General features: G+C 47.8%; 1 protein-coding gene across 4 annotated transcripts in view; it reads left to right on the top strand.

Annotated features, from left to right (window-relative positions):
• Window positions 1-22,153, top strand: part of SAMD4A (sterile alpha motif domain containing 4A) — a 223,672-nt gene that overhangs the window by 177,357 nt on the left and 24,162 nt on the right. For all 4 annotated transcript variants that reach the window (XM_061180850.1, XM_061180851.1, XM_061180852.1 and 1 more), the window contains 4 exons: window positions 5,002-5,111; window positions 7,323-7,409; window positions 15,144-15,477; window positions 17,745-17,830. In XM_061180850.1, coding sequence (XP_061036833.1) covers window positions 5,002-5,111; window positions 7,323-7,409; window positions 15,144-15,477; window positions 17,745-17,830 — 617 coding nt within the window. The remainder of the gene's footprint in view (window positions 1-5,001; window positions 5,112-7,322; window positions 7,410-15,143; window positions 15,478-17,744; window positions 17,831-22,153) is intronic.

The raw sequence follows: 22,153 nt of genomic DNA on the forward strand, positions 1-22,153 counted from the left end.
GGTACAGAATGGGGCTGTTCATTCCACTCTGGCCAAAAATAGACAGGCTTCAGTTATCTTAATGGTGCTGCTAGACTTCTTCATTTTCGAAAGACATGTTTTCCTTCTTGCTTCAACCCTGAAGAGTTAGTCCCTTCTTGCTTCTACGTTGGCTCTTCTCCCTCAAAGATCAAGGATGCAGCCATGTCTTGGAGAGAGAGGGGGAGTTGTTTGAGATTAGCCTGGCTCTCCGTGGCAAATGGGAGTTGTTCTTCCATTTGCAGGTACCAGGACCACCACAGTGAAGCCTCTTGTGGAAAAGGCGGCTGTTCATGGTTCTGTCTTCCAGGGATGCCTTACTCCCTACCCTTTACATCGCTCCCCATGTTGAGATCTTCTGCAATATTGGTTCCATCTTTCTCTCTTGTGGGGCCTCCTTGTTTGTGGGGCAGGTGATGCATGGCCTGTTGACCTGAATGATATTTGCAGCCATTCCAGCAGCAGGCATTTGAGCAAAGCAGCCCAAGTTCTAACTGGAGTCCAGCTTCTGTGTGAGCTGTAATATGCACCACAAAGCTTCTCGGTGGCTGATTTATCCAAACTCTAAAAGGCAAATAGAAAGTGTAATTGGAAACTTGACCCATTGGTAAAGACCAACAGGTAGACATACCAGCATATGAAAGATGGGTGACGCACTATTATCAAAAACGCCCATGAGAAGATAAACCACGGTGGACTGCAGCAAGATGTAGAGGAGCTTCATAAGGATGGACACTGTGGCATGGGAGCCCACTGTCCACACATGGATGGTGCTGCTTTCTCCCAGAAACTTCCTACCCTTTGCCCTTGTCAGTTTCCTTCATGGGCTTCTCTTCCCTCACCTTCCTCTAAAAGCCTGGTGCTCCCAGGGCTCCACCTTGGCTCTCCCCTCTTCCCTGCGTAATCTCACCCACTTCCGTGGCTAAAACAACTACCATGTGCTACTGACAAGGAAAGTGGTTCTCCAGCTCAGGCCCCTCTTTAGAGGTCTTGACCAGTTGACTTCTCCGCCTGGATGGCTCAAAGGTGATGACACTCAGCTGATCTAAAGTGGAGTTCACCATGTCTCTCCTCTCACCCCAAATCTGATGCTCCCCTGTACTTTCCTACCAAACCTACTCAGAGGAACCATTTTAGGCTCCTTTCTCTCCCTTATTCCCTGTACTTCCTTAATCTTCAAGTGCTGTGGATTTACATACTTTCCTTCTCCTCTGCCACTGCCCTCCTGAGCTTGGCTTCATCTCCTGGCCTCCACTCCCACTTCATCCAGCCCAGCCTTTACATCGACCGCCATCATCATTCTTACATACTCATCTGATTGTGCCTCTACTGCTCAGATTTCAACAGTTTCTCATCACCCAAACCAAGGTTGACTCTCCTTGGTTCGGCATTAGAAATCCCAATCATCTGACCCTTGCCTATTTGTCCCGTCTTATGTCTAAGCTCTTCTCTAGAATTCACCCAAGCCTTTGCTTGGCCTGGAATGCTCTCTTGCATCTCTGCTTTGCTTATGCACTGCTCCTGCTTCCTCAGATGGCTTCCTCATTATGGTCTGCCCAGTGACTCCAGGACCAATGCTGCTGTGAAGCTATCCCACTCCTCAAGGCAAACCCAAATGCCCACTGTTCTGTGCCCATCCCCCCCCCCCACAGAACTTTGAGTAGACTTAGCACTTGTTCTGCAACGTTTATAATTTTTTTGTGAGTTACCTGTTTTTTTGTATTAAAAATTCCTTGATGGCAGGGACATGCCTAGCGCCCATAATAGGCATTCAATAAATGTTGAGTGAGCAAATATCAGGATTCCCACACTTGGCAAGGAAGTCAGCTCCAGCATATAGTAAAATCATCTTTATCTTTCTCACACTGCATAAGAGAATAACTTTCTAGTCTGGGACCTCCATTGGCATGTCCATCAGAAACAGCCCAGATGAAGTTAAATGGCTGTGTACCAGCCAGAGGCAGGAGCCCAGGCGGCATGCATGCTTTCAATCACGTATCAGCCACTCCAGGAAACACCCCTGTTGGTCTGTGTCTTCCAACCATAGGCCTGAGGTTATGTTAGCTGGTTCTCAGCTTTGCATCCAACCATGTAGTATCTGGACCATGGGAAAGGACCTGAGCTTTTAGTTAGAATTTGTCCCTGGCCAACATCTTACAGAATCTAGCCTCCAAGTCATTGGAATTCCTGGCTTCAGAGGAGTGAAATGGTCAAGGCACTCAGTTCTCTGGTGTGTTTCCCTCTTAATGGAGTTTTGTTTTAATCCCTGGCAAAAGAAGGTGCCTCACTGCCAACCGGGGGGTGAAAGGTTAGTAAACCATGTTCTTAAGAATTGGGATTTCCTCTTCTTTGTTCATCAGTTCACGTTGCAGGAGGAGATGGCACGTGGCACTGAGCTAGGAACTGACCCTCTAGGAGCAGGTTCAACATGCCTACCCAAGGCACATATGGCCAAGAAGAGCTTGCATTTCCCCGGAACATAGCCAGAAATAACTCTTCAGGAAGGCCTAACTCACCATGTTCTGAAGCTGTGTAGGAACCTTTTCTGGGGAAATGACTCCCAGTGACCTACATTTTGATTAAATGAGTGAGGCAGGCTCTTCACCCCTCTAACCAGGGAAATTCTAGTTGTCAAAATACTTTTATAGAAAGGAATGAGTACTGATTGGACTGAGACTTGCCAAGCCAAGATTTGCACCCCACTCTCCCTGACTCTTAAAACACTGTATTGTCACCTTGGCTTATAAAGCACCCAGTTTGCAGCATGATTTAGTAGCTCGGGATTCTATTTGTTTATCATCAGTGGATTTTGCATGATTAAGCTGTAGGGCACCCAGTGAAAATTTAGCCCATGAAGTTACTCCATATTCTTTTATGACAGATTGTACCCAAGCGTGGCATTGGGTTACCCAGACTTCTCTGAATCATGATCACTGAGTTTTCTGAGCAGCTACTTGGGGCCTTTCAAAGATGTAAACAACAAACGTGAAACCTGGTGACAAAGCAGTAACATGTCAGTGGCCTAAAAGCCAGAGATACATCTATTTGCTTCTCACTCTGTGGAAGTATTAGCATTGTTTTAACAGCAACAAAAGCATGACGGAGAATCAAGTCTGGTCGAATAGTTCCAGGATGTCACCGGAGGGAAGCAGATGTCCTGAACTCTTGATCCAACCACAGCTTGAGTTGAGGAGGATGTGAGGATTGGTACTATGTGGCTGGGGAAGCCCTGTCTCTTGTGGTTAACAATGGTCCCAGAAGGACTCTCCATTTGTCGCAGTAGAATGAAGGGCCTCCAAGCACAGAGTCAAGTGATTTCTTGCCTGAGATGACTGAGTCTGTTCCTAAAATGCCATTGGCTATCCAATTCTGTTTCTCCAGAAATTCCTCCTCTTTGGTCTTCACATTACTGCAAATCAAGAAGTAACCTCACCAGGCCCACTCTCCCCTGCTATATCTTTGAGTTTCAGGTGATCATCCCATACCCACATTCCCTAAAACTAGGTTGGGTTCACCCAGGTGGCAGGGCCTGATATCAGAGTAGGCCAGGCCTCTTTAATCAATCCCAGTTAGCTACTCTAAACATTAAAAAATTAGAAGTTTCCTACTTATTTTGTAGTGTTTGTGGATTCTGTCAGCACCTCAGAATAAAGCACTTAGCGATAGATAGTATCTTGCAATCAACATGGTTAGTAATGGATAATAATTCATAGAAAGCATGAATAACGTTTATCCAATGCTTCAGCATTTCAAAGACTTTACAGTCACTGTTTATTCAGCCTTCCCACTGATGGACTATTTGGTCCTCATTCTACAAAATGTTGATGCAATGTAGGAAAAATATGGGAATCTGGCAACCTGGCTCTAGTCCCCGTTTCACCACATACTTGCCCTGTGATCTAGATTTAATGACTTAATTTTGCCATCTGTAGAATGAGCTGGGGTGGGGGAAGATGATTCTAGAGACTTCTCAAAGATCCTATCAGCTCAACAACCCTGACTTTAAAGAGCATGGGCAAGTGCTTTGTTTGGTTGTACTTAGCAAGGTAATAATTCTCCTGTGGATTTTCAATACAGTTACTGTTTAATTTTCCTAAATCTAGAATCCCAAATGTAGGAATTATTTCAGATGTGCTTTGCAGTTCCCATTATCCCATAGTCTAGGCAATCTTTGGACCTTTCAAGTCCTGATATGTGGTTGACATTCGAGGAGAAGGTCAAAGACACATCCAGATACGTGACTTAGCTAGGAGAGATGGTCAGCAGACACACACACACACACACACACACACACACACACACACACACTATGTGGTAGTTTTGGAGTCCAGGATGCCCTTATTCCCACTGGGGTATAGGAAGTCAGAAGAAAGATCAGGCTAAGAATGACAGCAGCTCCACCATGGGGAAAGTGCTGCTGCCTGGATTTTTTCCTATCACTGTGGAAGTGGCAGAAACAGCATATGGGGATCTGCACTAAACCTAGGAAGAAATTATCTTGAGGATGAAGACTCATCATATGTAGTTTATGTTCTAAGTCAGTTCTTTCGAAATCAAAAATGAAGTAGTCTGGCTAAAGCAGTGAATCCCTGACATTTTTTTGGGTCGTGAATCCCTTTGAGAATCTTATAGAAGCTGTGGATGACCCTCTGCCCAGAAAAGCACCCATATATTCACAAACTGGGATGTAATTTTAGAGAATTGCTGTATGCTCTGAAGCCCATGGACCCCAAGTTAGCCACCCCCTGGTGTAAAGAGTCAGGGAGCCCAACAGTGGGAATATCAGAACTAGATCAAGACTTCTAAGTCTGTAATTTGCTGCCAAAATTAAACAAGTAGTAACATAAAGGTTTTGTTTTTTTCTTTCGTTTTTTTCCCTCCGACCACCACCTTCTTTTCCTTTCTCTCTTCCCACATCTCTTGTCATCTCTTCTCTTTCCCTCTGAATTTCTCTCCCCATCTCCTGTGCATCTCGCACCACAGATGTTCCAGCCTGGTTAAAGAGCCTCCGCCTTCACAAGTATGCCGCGCTCTTCTCCCAGATGACCTACGAGGAGATGATGGCCCTCACTGAGTGCCAGCTGGAGGCTCAGGTAAGTGCTTAGCTGGCTATCCCCGAGAAGGTACCCCGGGTGGAACCTGACGTTCAAGTCCAAGGCAGACCTTCTTTGAACCCGTACCTGTACCCACCTAGTAGCTTGCCTTGTTCTAGGAACTGCCAGGTGCTGGCCAGCATGCCATGGTGAGTAGGGCTGGGTTCTTGCCTTCAGGGTCCAGTAGGAGATGGGAAGACGAGCAGGTAACCACAGGGCAAATGAGGGTGAGAAGCAGTGTTATGAAAAAGAAATAACCTAGGTGCACACTTCTAGGGTGCTAGGGGGGAATCAGAAGAAGTAACATTGACCAAGACCTCAAAGAGTTCGTGTCCCTGCTTTTGTTTTCCTGGGCCCCTCCCTCTGTCTGCCCAGCCAGGGCTGGTTTGGAGGATGACAGATTGGTTGTGTATTGTCCAGTCCAGTTACAAATCACCTGGCTTCTAGTAGTTAGGAAGTAGAAGCACCAGCTCCTATCTCAGACCTTCCCCAACACTTGTCCAAAAACACATTCAGACTGATCTTAGTTGGAATGGAGAAAGTTGTACAAAATATTTTCTTCTAACCACCCTAAATAACATAGGACAGCAATCGAGAATGGGATTACCCCAGGTCTCAGATGTCAGTTCCCTCTGTGTGCCATAAAAGGACAAAGTTCCTCCTTCCCTCTGTGGATACCGAAGCCCAGGCCAGTCAGCAGAGCCCCTGAAACTAAGCATGTTTCCTACCATGCTGTGCTCGGGCAAATAGATCTGACCAATGTCTTTGTTTCCCTTGTTTAAAATGCTATTTGCATGTTTCAAATTGACCTCAGTTTCCTTTGAGCGGTGATTTGAGAGAATTAATGATCTGAATGGGCTAATAGTATTTCCCCTGCAGGAAGAGGAGATTATACCATTTGGGGCATGGCTGGTCTGGACGCAGACCTCCCAGCAGATCCTGGTTTCCCACTGCATATTCAGTATCCACAGTTAACCTCTGCAGGCCTGGCTGAATACCAGTATTGAGTTGTAAGACAAAGCCCAGAGTCACTGCACATTCTCAGAGAATGAAAGGCCCTAATTTCAACTTCCTAACACTTCTCCCACTGCTTTTTTATCTCGATCACTCCTTGAGATCCCCAGGACTGATGGGAACTTCTTCTAAGAGCATTCTTGTGTTTGGGTCAGAGTTGAGAAAAAAATCTCGGTCATCAGTTGTTCGACATGAGAAAAAACAAGAAATAATTGACACAGAGGGCAAAGCCAGAGGCCAGCACAGACTTTTCAGAGTAAAAATTCACTTGAACCCAAAGTCAAGGCTAAACAGAAATATGCCCCCGGTGCTTCATCTTAAAGAGTGGGTTTAGACATCATTTGAGTCTTATTTTTCCTCAGTAAAGGCAATACCTCTGGTGTTCCCATCTTTAAGAGAAATTTTATGAATATTTGTGAGAGTCATCAGAAGTTTATATTAGAGACCTGATTTGAGAAAGGATCTTCTATTTGGAAATTTGCAGTCTCTCTAGTCAACAAATGTTTAACTGGATCCTTGGGCTCACCACTGATGCACAGTTAAGAAGATAAAATCCATAATCCTAACTGTGAATCCTAATCCTCTCTCTGAAGTGATGACTGAAATATAGGTTTAAGTTCTCTATTTTAGTTTTCCTTATGGAGAACCAAGAGGGGCTGCAAACTGACAAAAACCAGCCTGTATTGTCTGACAGCAGGTGAGAACTGCACTGGATTTCATGTCTCCTCGAGATGGGTAAACATAGGAAAGCTTTGAGAAAGCAATGCGTATCTCTGTATGGGGTTGGAACCTTCAGGAAAACTGGAAGGGACCGAAATGATAAAACCTGGACACAAGGAGTGAGTGTATGACCTAAAAGTGATCTTTTAAGACTATGAAGAAATTTCATGCTGAATGGGATAATTGGCTATTTCTCATTCTCCTAAAGGTCACAGCCAAAAGACACAGGCAAATGTGTAGCCAGATGGAGTTAAAGTATTTAGTAAAAGAGGTTGATGATAATGGATATTGAGGAGTTATAATATTTAGTAAGAAGAGGTTGATGACAATGGATGTTGAAGAGAGAGACAAATGGGTATTTACTAGTCTGTACACATGTGGGAACCAAGAAGACAGTAAAGTACTAAATAGCTTCCAAGAATCTCTAAGCTGATGCTTAAAAATATGTTTTTAAATATAACTTTTACTTCATTATAGAATGTTACCAAAGGTGCAAGACACAAAATTGTCATCAGTATTCAGAAGCTCAAAGAGAGACAAAACCTCCTGAAGTCTTTGGAAAGGGTAAGTTATTACCAGGTAATGGACCACTTCCACCTTCATCGTGGGAAAATGGGCCAAGGGAGATTCTCAGTTGAAAGTGTCATCGGCAGATCTTGTAGGGAGTATCATGCTGTTTCCTTACCAAAGTCAGAAAAAAAATGAAATGATCTTGAAGTGAAGTTTCCTGGTTATACATGCTTCTATGTAATCTAACCGCTGAAATGTACTTATTCCCTGCGTCCAGGCATCCCACAACTGGCCATCCCAGAGCTCTAAGGAAATGTTTTATATATATTCCCTTCTGCCTTTTATACGTTTGTAGAGATGAAGGAGGTGTTCAGCCCACAATCAGAGGCTGCAATCTTGACACATCAGTGTAGGGAACATACAGATGTGCTTCATTCCTGCTGTCCACCCAGGGAAGGATCTTATTTTGAGAAAAGCTGCCTCCAGAGTGGCAAACACCAAGTAAACCCCAGGCTTCAACAGAGAGGATCAAAATCATTTGACGGACAGGCATGGTAGGCTCTCCAGAGAAAAATTTCAGACATTAACTTACCGGAATGGGTCCCTATGACTCTGATAGGAACCATCTCAAAAATGCACAGTGCTGAAAAAGAGGTTATTCCATTGTTAAAATCAGTTTATTCGCTGCTACCATCCCTTTTTGTGTGCTGCCTAAGCATGTTCTCTTCCTATCATGGTATCTGGATGTCACCATAGTAAGGATGTCATTTTTAGGGCTTGGTGACTTTATGAGTTCATCTAAGGTCCAAAAGAGAGCAGACGTTGTGAGCCAGTGCTGCCTCGGCCCCAGTGTGGAGATCCTTGTATATTGCTGTCAGGAGGCAGTTGGGAATGGTGGGTGGGAAGGTACTGATATTTGCTGCTTTCAGAGCTTGAGTTGTAATCTCTTCCAGTAATCCCAGGGTGCCTTTGAAAGGGAGCAAAGTATTGAGGTAGGTGAGGCTAAAGCAAGTTTTGTAAGCACATAAACATTTTAATGTCGTGGGAATTTTTTTTTACCTTATTCACAAAGATGTGTGACAACATATAAAATTATGCTTAATGCATATCTTATAAAATATAAAGTAATATGTAGTTACAGAATATGCATCTTTATAAGGAAGGTGGGTTTTTAAACCTCTGGATGGATAGATAGAGGCTACTCATAGGCACCTCCTTGATGAAAGGCCTGTTCTTAATTAAAGTGAATCACAAATGACAAGTAACCTATCCAAGTGAACTTGAAGTTGTTGTTGTTCTTAATTTTATATCAACTCCTTTACCAGGCAGTTTGTCTAACAGAGTGATTACTGCCGTTTTTATATAACTGTTCTCTTTGGGGGAACATTCAACAGGCCAGTTTTCTCCTTATCTGTTAAAAAGCAGAGAAAACATTTTACATAAGGATTAGATTGCTAAGCATTATGGTAAAAGAGCGATGTTTTCCACACTTATTTCTGGAGCATCCTTCAAGAACTCATTCATATCCTCTTGTCACTGAGGATATGCACCCACCTGGGGGACAGAGAGATGGAGTTGCTGTCGGCTCCACTGCGTGCAACATTGGGCCAAATCAGCACGTGGAAACACAAGGGCAGCAAGGTGGCTCGGGCGGCCCTCACGTGCCACTGACTTTCTATCTAGCCTGTCATAAGTCGGTGACACTTTCTGTGTCCTATATTTCACACCTAGAATAATGTTGAGTCCACAAAAAGACCTTCTCCCTGGGTCACTGGACTGGGAATGTTAAAAAGATGACAGATGTAATACAGAGTCTGAAAGCAGCTACAGGCCAAGCGGAAAGCATGATGAGTTTACTCGGTGTGACTTCTTTGAGGAGGGAAGCTGTGGACCACCACGTTGGGCTTGCTTGGGAACACCCGAGTCCAGACACCTGCGAGCTTGTCCCTTCAGGAGCTGATGGCCTGGGGGTGGGAGTGCAGCTCTCCTCAGCATCCACTGAGGACTCAGCCCCTGGCTCTGTTCCCTCTTCTCTGGGAGCCGCGCCTCTCTCGCCCTGCCAGGGAGAGGGTTGTCAGTAACCCGTTCCCACATAGGCCACCAGCGACAGGCTCCAATCAGCCATTTCTCTGACATTCCCAGACATCCTCAGCTGATTATGCTGTTGGAAACGCTGTCATCATGCCCTTGCCTCCTATGGCATTCTTACCTCACATAGAACCCAGAGATTTCTAAGGAGATGGCCGGGACCCCGCCCGTGGCTAGTTCACAACCAGCAGCCGCTGCAGATAAGCTCTAGGTCCAGAGCACTTCCACTCAGTTACTGAACACTTACTAAGCAGCTGCCTTGGACTAGACTTCCCCTGTCCACGGGAGGCTAACCATGAGGAACTCGTGGTCCCCACCCTCGGGGAGCTCGGGACACGAGGTACCACAGACAGATGTGTAGTGGTGCTGTCAGAATCCAGCGTGATCTGCGTCATCGCTGAGGCTGGTGGGGACGTCTTCCTGGGATGAAACAGACCACTCCACCGCGGTGAGGATGGAAAGCAGAGGGGAGCCAGTGCTGGCGGGAGGACTCGCTGGGAGCCCGTGGCCAGCGGTGGGCCCCTGAGCCAGGCCGGGGGCCGTGACGGTGGGGAAGGATGAGAGAGTCAGTTAGCGGGAGTCCGGGCATTGGCAGGAGGTGTGGGCTTGGGTGTCACACCATTTGGGAACTGAAAATAGAGGAGGAGCTATAGCGTGGGAGAAATGGAGTTGAGTTTGGCGGATGCATTCTGAGGTGCCTGTGGGACACCCAGGCAGAAACAGCAAGTCAGTGGCCAGGAGAACAAGTCTAGAGTCCACAAGGCTTTGAAAGGCTCAGCTGTGGGTCGTTTGTGTATGGGTGGTGGTTGGTACCCCCAGAAGTGTGTGGCGAGTGATAAGAGCCGAGAACAGACCCTGGGTGGGGAGCAGCAGAGGACACGGAGGGACCAAACAGCGACAGACCCCCGAGGGTCAGAGAGTGAGGGAGGGACCGTGGCGAGGTCACATCCCATGAGGACTGTCACTGCCCCCCTGGAAGCAGCCACCAGCAGCTCACTGGTAGCTGTAATGAGTAGGGTTTCAGAGAGATGGGAGGGGAAGCAGAAACCCAAGAACCGGGGAGCGTGAAAGGATATCGAGGCTGTGGGGTCAGGCAGTGTAGACTTCTCAATGTATTTGGTAGAAAAGGAAAAGGGAAGATTAGAATGGTCACCAGGGCAGATTTTCCAGCATTTATCTTTAATAATGAAAATGTTTCCATGTGCTTTTATTAACTGTCTTTTTTCAACTGACTCCCAAATGATGAAGCTGAACCATTCTCTGAGCCTGGGAACCTGGCCTGGAGAAAGGAGATACACACACACACACTCACACACATACACTTCTGTGTCCCCACTGTTCCCTGCCCTGGCAGCATCCTCACGCTGCATGGGTCCCGGTAAGCGTAAGCATCTTAGGGCGAAGATTCTGTCATATTTGTTTTTAGACCCCGCATGTCTGACAGTGCCCGGCCCGTAAGGAGAATAGAGTTAAGTAGATGCAGGAGTGCTATCTGTTGGGTGAGGAGTCCAGTTCTTCTGACACAGAGAGAAGGATAGAGCCATGGGAAGTTACGTAAGTGCCGGGGCCACCCCTGGCAGCCAAAGTTCTCGCTTCCAGATGATGTGCCCCTTGTGGCTGTTACATGCCCCTAGAGAGGATCTGAACCAGTCTTCCTCCAAGACCTAAGAAAGCCAGGCCAGGAAGGCTGGGATAGTCAGATGGTAGCCTCCTTCCCACTTGTTGGCCCTGAGCTGTGCCTGCCTGAGTGGATTGCTGCGCAGGAAGGACCAGCCTTCCCACTTCTGCTCTCACGTGAGCTCCTCGGCTCCGCACGGGAGTTAACGGGCAGCTTTGCTTCTTTGTGTTCATTTTTGCTTCTTTGTGTTCATAATACAGGATTATATTTATGGTATGAAGGATCAGTAGAGACTTGGGCTGATTCCCTGTTTTGGTCAACATGGAGAATTCATTCCCACAGCCAGTCGAGGGTACAGGATTGAGCTAGCTTTCTTCTCAACTTGGGCCCTCAGTGCTAAGTTCCGGACTTCACTCTGAAGAGTCAGGAATGTAACCGGATGGTCATAGTGCCACCCCACGGAGGCTGGCATAAGCAGGAGTATTGCCAACTGGTCACAAGCCAGGTGTTGTCTTTGAGACAGTGGCTTTGAAGTCAAAACAGAAGTCAAACAAAGCATGATTCCTGATTGTGATATTTTCAGAAAGTGTCCAACGTTATTCATTATGTTTATGGTTTCCTTCTTGGTGTAGTTGTCCCCAGTAGAATAAGATCTGAACTTGGGACGAGTGTATGTTCCCTGTTTGAAGGAGTTCAGCTCTTAGCATAACCCAGATCTCCTTCCCCATCACTGAGTAACTACAGAAGCCTTCATGCCACGTGACGAGAGCAGACAAGGTTTCAGTGGCAGTTGACAGAGTATCACAAGCGTGCATTAGCTCCCCTCAGTGGTAGCTGCCACGTGGGATGGCACAGCAGGGGTACATGTGGTCACCCAGAGGGGCCTGCCAGCTCCGCCTGCCCAGCCCCCTTTCATGGGGAAGCCTCATCCCTTCTCTCTCCTCTCCCTTCCCCTCCTCAGTCAGGGCTGACCTTCCACACCCAGGTGCTGGCTGGGCGGTTGGCAGAAACTGGAGGACCTCGCGTCAGGGGTCGTCCAGTTGGCACACAGTTTGGTCAGAAAAGGCGGCAGGGGCTCTCCTGGCATAGGTCAGCTAGCTTGCCTCCCTGTGTCAGGCCTTGATAGATCACCAGGTCCAAAGTCAAGGAACCAGTCACGTGACAGCATCAGACTCTGGGAAAGGGCTGGTCCAGCCCGGGCAGTGGGAAAACTGGGAATGACCAGGAGCGTCCTGACTCACGCATCAGGCTGGCGGACACAGGCTGCAGGCTGGTCTCACCACACACGGCCCTCTCCGCCAGGTTTAGAAGGAAGAGGGTAGACTCTCTGAAGCCTGCCTCTTTAAAAGGAAAATGGGATTCTCTCCCCTGAAATAGGCCGGATAGTGGCCCTGGCCAGGTTTGAGACAGTTCTGGTGGCTACTTAACATTTCACTTCCCTCTGAATCCCTGGGTGCCAACTAGGCTGAGGCACAGTTGAGGCTCTGCTTCCAACCCGCGAACAAAGCAGGTTCCCGCCAGCGACGGGGCGGGCTGTCAGTGTTTTGCTGCCCAGAACTGAAACATGCCTGTCCAAGGCTGCGTCCTCAGATTTCCTCTTTCTAACTGATTGATGGGCGGTCTGGGTGTAGAAATGATCACGTTCCATGAGCTTGTGTTCCTTGACATCATCAACCAATTTTTCTTGGTAAGAGAGGATCCCAGGAACGGGTTGGTACTCATGCTTCAGGCTTTTAAAATTATGTCCTTGCTATTCTGGGCTCTCAGAAGATTAAATACTTCATTAGTAATCAGGGCCCTGATAGTCACGGTCCTTCCCGGGTCCCGGGGAGAGGTCTCCTGCATAAGCATTGGGCAGCACTGTGGCAGGGCAGGTCCGCCCACCACACCAGCGAAGACCCCCCAACCCCTGACCTCCAGCCCCAAGCCTCTGAGCCTGTTCTGCGCCTCTGTGAGCATCTGGCAAACAGATAGATGTCTATCAGAATCAACTTTCACTCCTTTTTCTAATAAATAATGCCCAGGATATAAAACTCTATGTACAGGAGGATCTAATTTTATTATACAAAGTCATGTATGTATTACAGACAATTATATACATTACAGGCATACCTCGCTTTATTGCACTTCGCACATACTGCCTTTTTCTTTTTTCTTTTTAACAAATTGAAGGTTTGTGGCAGCCCTGAGTTGAACAAGGCTTTTGGCGACATTTTTCCAACAGCATTTGCTTCTTACTTCATGTCTCTATGTCACATTTTGGTAATTCTCACAATATTTCAAACTTTTTCATTATTATTATATTTGTTATGGTGATCTGTGATCAGTGATCTTTGATGTTACTATTGCAAAAAAATTATGACTCGTTAAAGACTCCGGTCATGGCTAGCATTATTTAGCAATGAAGTCTTTTTTTTTTTAAAGATTTCTATTTTATTTATTTACTTTTTGGCTGTGTTGGGTCTTCATTGCTGCTTGTGGGCTTTTTCTAGTTGCGGTGAGCGGGGTCTACTCTTCATTGCGGTGCGCGGGCTTCTCATTGCGGTGGCTTCTCTTGTTGCGGAGCACGGGCCCTAGGTGCGCGGGCTCAGTAGTTGGGGCTCGCGGGCTCTAGAGCACAGGCTCAGTAGCTGTGGCGCAGGGGCTTAGTTGCTCCGCAGCATGTGGGATCTTCCTGGACCAGGGCTCGAACCCGTGTCCCCTGCATTGGCAGGCAGATTCCTAACCACTGCGCCACCAGGGAAGCCCCAATAAGTATTTTTTAATTAAGGTATGTACATTGTCTTTTTTAGACATAATGCTGTCGAACATTTAATAGACTATAGTGTAGTGTAGACATAACTTTTATATACACCAGAAAACAAAAAAATTTGTGTGACTTGCTTTATTGAGATAACTGGTTTATTGAGGTGGTTGGGAACCAAACCCAGAATATGTCCAAGGTCTGCCTGTATAGTATATACAGTTCTCATCTCCTGTAGAAGAAATTCTTGCATCCCTGCCCCAGACTGCTGACTCCTACACTCAGGCCCCCATGGCTCCTTGGACCTCATTTTCCACCCCCTCCCCTCCCCCACCCCATTCTACCCCAGCCCTCCTTGCTGTTCCTCACACACTCCAGGCTCCCACCTCAGTGCCTGTGCCCTCACAGTGCCCTCTGCCTGGAGTGCTCTTTCCCGAGAACCTGCAGCTCAGGCTCAACTGGGTTCCTGCTCCAATGTCACCCCGTCACGGAGCCTCCCCTCCCAGCAGCCCTGCCCTGTGCCTTCGTCTCTAGCATGACGAATGTTCATCTCATGGCAGGATGTAAACTCCCTGAGGGAACCCTACTGGCTTTCCCGCCATATCCCCATGCCTAGCCCAGTGCACAGCAGGTCAGAGCACCCAAAACATACTTACAGGTTTAACAAAGAAACACATAACACTGAAACCTGCAGCTTTACAAATATTAATATCATCACAACCACCTGATGAGGCAGGTCCTACTGTTACCTTCATTTTATCCACAGGGAAACTGAGGTACAAAGAGGTTAAGTCATTTACCCAAGGTCACACAGCAGTGTCAGAATTCAAACCCAGGCAGCTGTCCTAGAGTCTGTGCTTTTAACCATTGCCTGTGTTGCCTGTATCATGCGCTGAATGAAGGTGTGAATGAGCATGTTCCTTCATCTAAAACAGATCACACGCAGGTCAGGAAGCCACCATGTGACCCTGTATAACTTTGTTATACAGCTTCTAAAGTGTGTGAATGTAAACTAAATAAATGCATTTTAAAGAAAGGCATTGAGGAAGCCAGGGAAGGAAATGTACCAAAATCATTTTAGTGATCGTCACTAGATAGTGGGATTTTAAAGAGATCATATTTTCCTTGCTATACCTGTATGTATTTTCCAAGTTTTCTACCTGGGCTAACAATAGAATGATTCAGTTTTAAATGGTTGCTCTTCCAAAGAACATTCTAATGAAGGGGTCAGCAGCCCTGAGCCCTGAGTGGGAACAGCTCGGGGAAGAGGCGGGGCGGCATGGAGGAGGGTCACCCAGTTCCTGACCCTCATGGAGGTCTTCTCCCTATGACCATCCAGGACATCATCGAGGGGGGCAACCTGCGCATCCCCCTCCAGGAGCTGCACCAAATGATCCTGACTCCCATCAAGGCCTACAGCTCCCCGAGCGCCACCCCCGAGGCTCGCCGCCGGGAGTCCCAGGCTTCACACCCGCCTTCGCTGATGGGCCCGGAGAGCCAGAGCCCCGACTGCAAAGACAGCGCCGCGGCCGCCGGAGCCACGGCCACTGCCTCGGCTGGGGCCAGTGGCGGGCTCCAACCGCACCAGCTGAGCAGCTGTGACGGGGAGCTGGCTGTCACCCCCCTGCCAGAGGGGGATCTCCCTGGGCAGTTCACACGTGTCATGGGGAAAGGTAGGACCCGATTCTCCCACCTCCTCTTTCCTCTTCTCGACACCACTGACCAGAGCTCCCAGTTCCTGAGGACCTTCCCCAGGATGCTGGGCGAACTACCAGAGTACATGTCATTAGCCCATTTTACAGATGAGGAAAGTCCGGCCCGGAGAGGTTAAGGTATTTGGATCTGAATTCCAAGCTCTCTGATCCCCAAAGGCGTCTTCCTTCACCCTGGCTCCCTTCTCTCCCGCTTCCTCAGACCAGGGCCTGCTGGGCCCTGCTGGCAGAGTGCTCATTGGGCCTTTGGACCCTCAGGCTGAAGGCAGCCTTCCCACGGGCCACAGAAGGTACCACAGCCACGCTGTGTGTGTCTGTAAGACAGCGTAGAATTCCCACGTGGTCCTTTGGGTAAAAGCGCCCCTTCTGCCTGTGACTGCCCTGTGCCCGGCACTTATGCATATATCCTTGACCCTGTCTGACACTAGAATAATTTGTGCTTGATGGGGTATTTCTCAAAAAATCTCGATTATTTAAAAAATGTAGTGAATACCAGTACTTTTCCTTTGGGAAGGGGAAACAAGTTTTTTCTCTTCCATTGTGCAATATTTCAGACCATTTAAGACTGGGTTCTAACGAAAAGGACAGCTGAATCTTATAGGCGCAGTGAGAGTTTCCCTATAGTACATGTCCTTAAAAAGACTGAAATCTGTAGAAATCTGGCTCAGAGGAGATGGTTTGTAGCATCCCGTGGAGCTGAAATGCCAGTAGCTTCCTGGTCAGGGTGGGTCCCGCCACCTTCTCACTCTCCCCCACCCCCAAGTGGGCTCTTTGCTGTGTGGATTAGAGCAGATGGCCCCGTGGGTGGAGGTACAGGTGGGCGTGGTTATCTGAGAGTGTGGTACGTCACCCCCCTTCCCTGTGACGAGACCCATGTGGGCTCTGCCCTCAGGGGACTCTCAGTCCTCTGACATGGTGTCTTTTTAAAATTTAACTACTTTCAAATAAATTATAAAATTAATTCATGCTCTACATAAAAAATCAAAGCTAAACAAAATAGTGAAAGGTGAAAAATACGCCCACCTCCACCCCAGGCCCTGCCATCTTCCTCCTCAGAGGTAACCACACTAAACGGTGTGGAATATCCCTTCAGAAACATTATAATCATATATAAGCACATGAGCATCCTTTTTACACACAAACAGGTCTTGCTTACATGTTTCTCTGCAGCTTGTTTTTTTTACATTATATGCTTTCAGTATTTCTAGCAATACAAAAGCACCACCTCATTCTTTTTTAAAGGCTGCATACTATTCCCCTGTATGCATAAACCATAATTTAACAGGGCCACAATTAATGGACATTGAGATGGTTTCCATGTTTTGTTATTACCAGCAATGCTATACTGAAAATCTATGTGAAATGGTATAAATGGGATTCTATGACAGATTGGTTATGCAGGATTAGGGAGAGAAAGGAATCCTGATGCCCGGTTTCAAGCTTCATGGCGAGGCATTTTTACTTCTCACTGACGTCTTTGTCCAACCATCTCCACCTGGCCTTCTAAACATTCCCATCAAAATCAGAGCATCAGGACCTCTAGGATGAGACTAGAATGGGCTACACTAGCGTGGCCATGACCTGTCCAGGGTGGGTGTGTCCTCCACCTGCAGACTAGCTCTGCTCTGTCTCTACGAGAACTTACTTGAGTGTGTAGGTGAATGTGAGCCTGTGCATGTATAAATGTGGATATCGCTTTGAGAAAATCACCCTCCTGTGATTGAGTAGCAGGCTCCCTGCTCATGTGCGTGCCCACACACCTCACATCCTAAAAGATGTGCCAGCCTCACTCCTCCAAACGAGATGTGCGGCTCATTCATAAAATTATGGCTCTTGCTCTCTGATAAGGGCTGATGGTCTTTAATGCCTTTGAACTCCCTCTCAAAAGGAACCTCTTTCAAAGACAGGGCTCTGGGACGCTGCTGCATTCTTCCTCTCCCAGAGTGTCTGTCTCGGGCTGGGTTGCAGAAGGCTTAATATAGAATGGTATGCGTGGAATTAACCAAAGGGGCTTCTGGAGACAAGGGCTCCTGTGGTGACCAAGCCTTTGACTTCAGTGGAATGAGGAGCCTCCTGGCCTTTTTTGTGAACGTGACATAAAGCCACAGTCACACATACCTCTCAAAATATTGGTCCTGAAAGGAAATCAGAGGCAGATCTCAGAGGTTAGGATAGGTGTGCATTTCTCTAATTCACCTTCCCTTTTTTTTTTTTTTTTTAATTCCCAGTGTGCACACAGCTCTTGGTCTCCAGACCCGACGAGGAGAATATAAGTTCCTATTTACAGCTCATAGACAAGTGTCTAATCCATGAGGTGAGTAGTGACAGGTTTCACGAAACTGCTTTTTCTCATTGCTTAGAAGTGGTTCTCAGAGTTTCTGTGCTGTGATCATTTGGGTGTCCAACACCTTGTGTTTGAGCGGGGTTGGGGGGGTCATTAATAATAGCTCGGGCAGAACTTGGCTGTGGTGGCTTCAAACCTAAACGCAGCTTGCATATTACTCTGGGGTCCAAAGATTCGCCTGGACTGAGCTCTGACTTGGGGGCAGATGCCTGAGAGAAACTTCTGGCTCCGGAAGCCTGCCCGAGGGACCGAGCCTGGGGTGGCCGACCACAGTGCTGCCACCTAGCCCCGGGGGTGTGGAAACATTTTCCCTTTGAGCTCAGGAAAATTGGAGGAGGGCGGGGAGAAAAGGAGAGCGTTCAGAAGAAATAATGTGTGTCTGTGTGTATGTTGTATGTGGTTTGGTGGTTAGTCTGCTGTATTTTGACTTGTGATTCTTATAGGAATTGTTTTTATTTTTTTAAATTTTTATTGGAGTAGAGCTGATTTACAATGTTGCATTAGTTTCTGCTGTACAGCAAAGTGCATCAGCTATACGTATACATATATCCACTCTTTTTTAGATTATTTTCCCATAGAGGTCATTACGGAGTATCGCGTAGAGTTCCCTGTGCTATGCAGCAGGTCCTTATTAGTCATCTATTTTATATAGAGTAGTGTGTCTATGTCAGTCCCAATATCTCCCAATTTATCCCACCCCCCGACCCCACTTTCCCCCTTGGTAACCGTAAATTGTTTTTTTTTTTACATCTGTGACTCTGTTTCTGTTTTGTAAATAAGTTCATTTGTACCATTTTTTTAGATTCCACATATAAGTGATATATGATATTTGTCTTGCTCTATCTGACTTACTTCACTCAGTATGACAATCTCTAGGTAGCCTCCACCCAACCTCCCACTCACCCTTTTCAACGTCCAATCCTGACTCTGCTCTCATTTGGGCCAGCAAAAAAACAATAGGAAGGAGAGAAGGCAATAACAGGGGATGGATTTTAGAGCTCATTCATTCTGTAGATATTTATTAAGCACCTAGGTCGTGCCCCTGGCTAGGGAGCTTCCTGTGGGAGGGGAGTGAGTGGGACAAAAGGAAAACAGGTCATCACACATATGACAATAAGGCCACCTCCGAGGAACTGGAGCCCAGGAGGTGTGGTGGGTACCCACCCAGAGCCCAGAGGCACTCCGTCCAAGCTAGACCTGAAAGGCGAGCAGAATCTTAGTGGGAAAGACTTGGTCCGTGAGGAAGCGGAAGAGAGCAGTCAGGCAGAGAGAGCAGCGCTCGGAGGGGAGGAGGATGCTTGGAGTAGGCTTCAGCGGGGTCTGATCAGGAGAGCATTTAAATTTCTGAAAAAGCAAACCGGAACCCTGCTTCCTCTCCCATGCCCACGCTCAGCACTGAGCCTTGAAGATACTGGAGGACAAGTTCCCTCCCACCTCGCCTCCAGTCTGCTGAGCCCAGGAGACAGAGTAACGAGCCCTCCAGCTGCCTCCGTTGGATGGCGCGCTAGCTTCCTAATCGGTCCACGCCAGCCCCGACGCTGTGGCCTGGTGCTTCTCCCTTTCCTGCCGTCGTGCATGCCCTCCCTGGGCATCCTGGCTCTCCTTTCTGTGTCTTTCCCCTTTTCCTCCCTGGAGCTCCAAGTGACAGGCGCCAAGGTGGCCCCGTGTGGGCTCATCTCCCCTGACTGCAGTGGAGGGGGGCGCGTCACTGACAGGAGTCACGGGCAGAAAGGAGCTCGTGCCCCGTCTGCTTGCCTGCATGCGTGTCAGGATGGAGGGGCCTGCTCTCTGCTTCGAGAGGGAAAATGGTGTTTGAGGCTTAGAGTAGAGGAAACACGTTTGAATAATTTTCCACAGCCTCGGGTTATTGTGTGTGTGCAGAACCCACCCTCCCTGCGAGGCCCTGTCGAGGCACAGTCTCCATCCGGGCTGAAGACTCGTCGGGGCTCCGAGACCCAGGGCTCCCTTTCACAGCCCGATCGTGCTGTTCTTTAGCCAGTGGATGGGAGGGTGTTGACTGCCCAGACACCTTCCTTCCTCCCCAGGGACAAAGGAGCCAACTCCCTAGAGGAGTAAAAGGACAGGAAAGTTCTGAATCTTATTTCTGAGACCAGTCACTTCATCTCCTGGATTATAAGCTCAGGCTTCTCACCTCCTCGCCGTCTTGAGAAGGTTCTGGGAAGATGAGCTCTTGCCCCCTTTATGACCCCTGTAATCCAGCCACAAGAGCTGTAGGACACATCTTCATCCAGACAGACATATGGGTCTGGGCCTGACAGGGACAGAGGACTCAGAAGTGGCTGACCGGCTGTGTCTGGGCATTCTGGAGTGTGGAGTCTTCCTTCCCCTCTAGCCCCCGAGGAAGCTGCTGCCAGCGCAGCCGAGAGCTGCCTGGAGTGGGCTGAGGTGAGGTGCTGGCATCCCAGCCAAGAGCAAGAGCTCCCACAACTGAGTGCTATTTGCAGGAGCACACGGGAACCAGCTCTCAGAAATCACTCATTACCAGCCATGGTCCAGCTCCTCTCCAGGCCTCCCAGCCGCAGTTCCCAGGACTGAGAAGAAGAGCCACACACTCAGCACGCCTAAGGGGCCCGTTCCCATCTGCAGCCCCAACTATGTGAGCCTCCTGGCCCGCTGCTGAGTGGCTGAGCTGACCTCTCTGAGGGGGCGTAAACATTTCCATCTTCTTGGGCGCTCTTTGCCACCATGGGAAATGTCACATATGAACCAGTGTCCCTGGAAGCACTTTGAATGCACATCTGTAAAGTGAGCCATTTACTCCTTTGTCACTTGGAAACTCAGGTGGGCTCCAGACCAGCTCAATGTTGTACTTTGAGACCTCGAAGTCATTGGTTGGAGTTTAAGGCCATGGTTGAATACCAAAGCTTATGAATGTGATGGGCATTCACATGCCGCCACCGAAGGGCTGGTCCATGCAAGCGAAAAACCTAGTCAGAGTGTCTATGGGCAGCACACAGTGAACCATGACGAAGAGCCAGGCGTGTTCTGAGTATCCTAAGTGCCCTTCATGTGTGAATTTCATTTAATCCTTACAACATCCCTTTGATGAGGTATTATTAACCTGAGTTTTTAGAAGGAGCTGAGTCTCAGGTAGAGGAACTTGCATAGAGATGTGCAGGGATTCGAGCCCTGCCCATTTGCATCCAGAGGCTTCCACTGACCCACTGGGCTGGACTCTCCTCCCCAAGTCATCTTGAGCAGCGCATCTGCATCTTGTGTCCTCGCTCAACATTTGGCTGAATAAGCTGGTCAAAAGCAGAATCTACCCATCCCTTTATTAGTCTAGCAGAAATGCTTGCCTTTTGCAGTTTTTGGAGCTATTCCTGTATAGCTGGACACTCGCTGAGCATCACCAGCAAATGAGAGGGACCACAGAGGAGAACCACATACTCACCTTTCAGCCGTGAGAGCGTCCACCATGCACCTTAAGGCGTGTCAGCACATTTTTCTCTAACGGGGCACTGAGTGCCTGCTGGGGAAGTCCTCCCTGATGACTGTGCTCAGTGGCATCTGGCTAAGGTCACCCAGGAGGAAGGGGTTGGCAAGTCGTCAGTACCTTTTCCACAATATGACTAACGTCTTCTTGCTTTTGTTCACAGAGCTCTCCTGTGTTCAGGTCCTTATAGATGAAATGTCATTGGAAGAAAATAAAGCTGTCATTTTTTTCTGCCTGTTTAAGGAATCTGTTTCCTTTATGGGAAACAGACATATAGTCTGTTACTCTAAGTATTCATTTATTTCTACTTAAAGTATTTCATGCTTTATTGACAAAACTACTTGGGTATGGTATCTCCATCACTGTTACTGCTAATCAGTCAGATCTGGTGGATTTATGACAGTGCATGGACCACAGTTCTAGGCACTTGACAGGGGGTTCCTATATTGCATGTGTGGTCCTCACCATTTAGAACACTACATGGCCATGGCCTATCTGCAGCAGAATTCCCAGGGCACTTGCTGCAAACACAAACCCCCTAGACTCCTCTCCATATCTATGAAATCAGGCTCTGGTGGGGAGAGGGGGTTCAGAAATCTGCATTTTAACAGTCTCCTGGGGGGATCCTAATATATCATGAATTTGAGAGTCCCCGCCTTGGGGGTCTCATAGCCCCTGTGAAATCCTTCCCTGGGCTGCGCTTGAGTACATAGGCTGTACACACAAAGACACATGATATAGGTGAGAGTGCGTTACATATGGGGCAGTAGGCAAAGCATCCCCAAACACCAATTTTACCAGAAAAGACTTGAGAAGGCATCAGATCTACCCATTTT

Source organism: Eubalaena glacialis, chromosome 2 (assembly GCF_028564815.1).
Source record: "Eubalaena glacialis isolate mEubGla1 chromosome 2, mEubGla1.1.hap2.+ XY, whole genome shotgun sequence".
NCBI classification, from domain to species: domain Eukaryota; kingdom Metazoa; phylum Chordata; class Mammalia; order Artiodactyla; family Balaenidae; genus Eubalaena; species Eubalaena glacialis.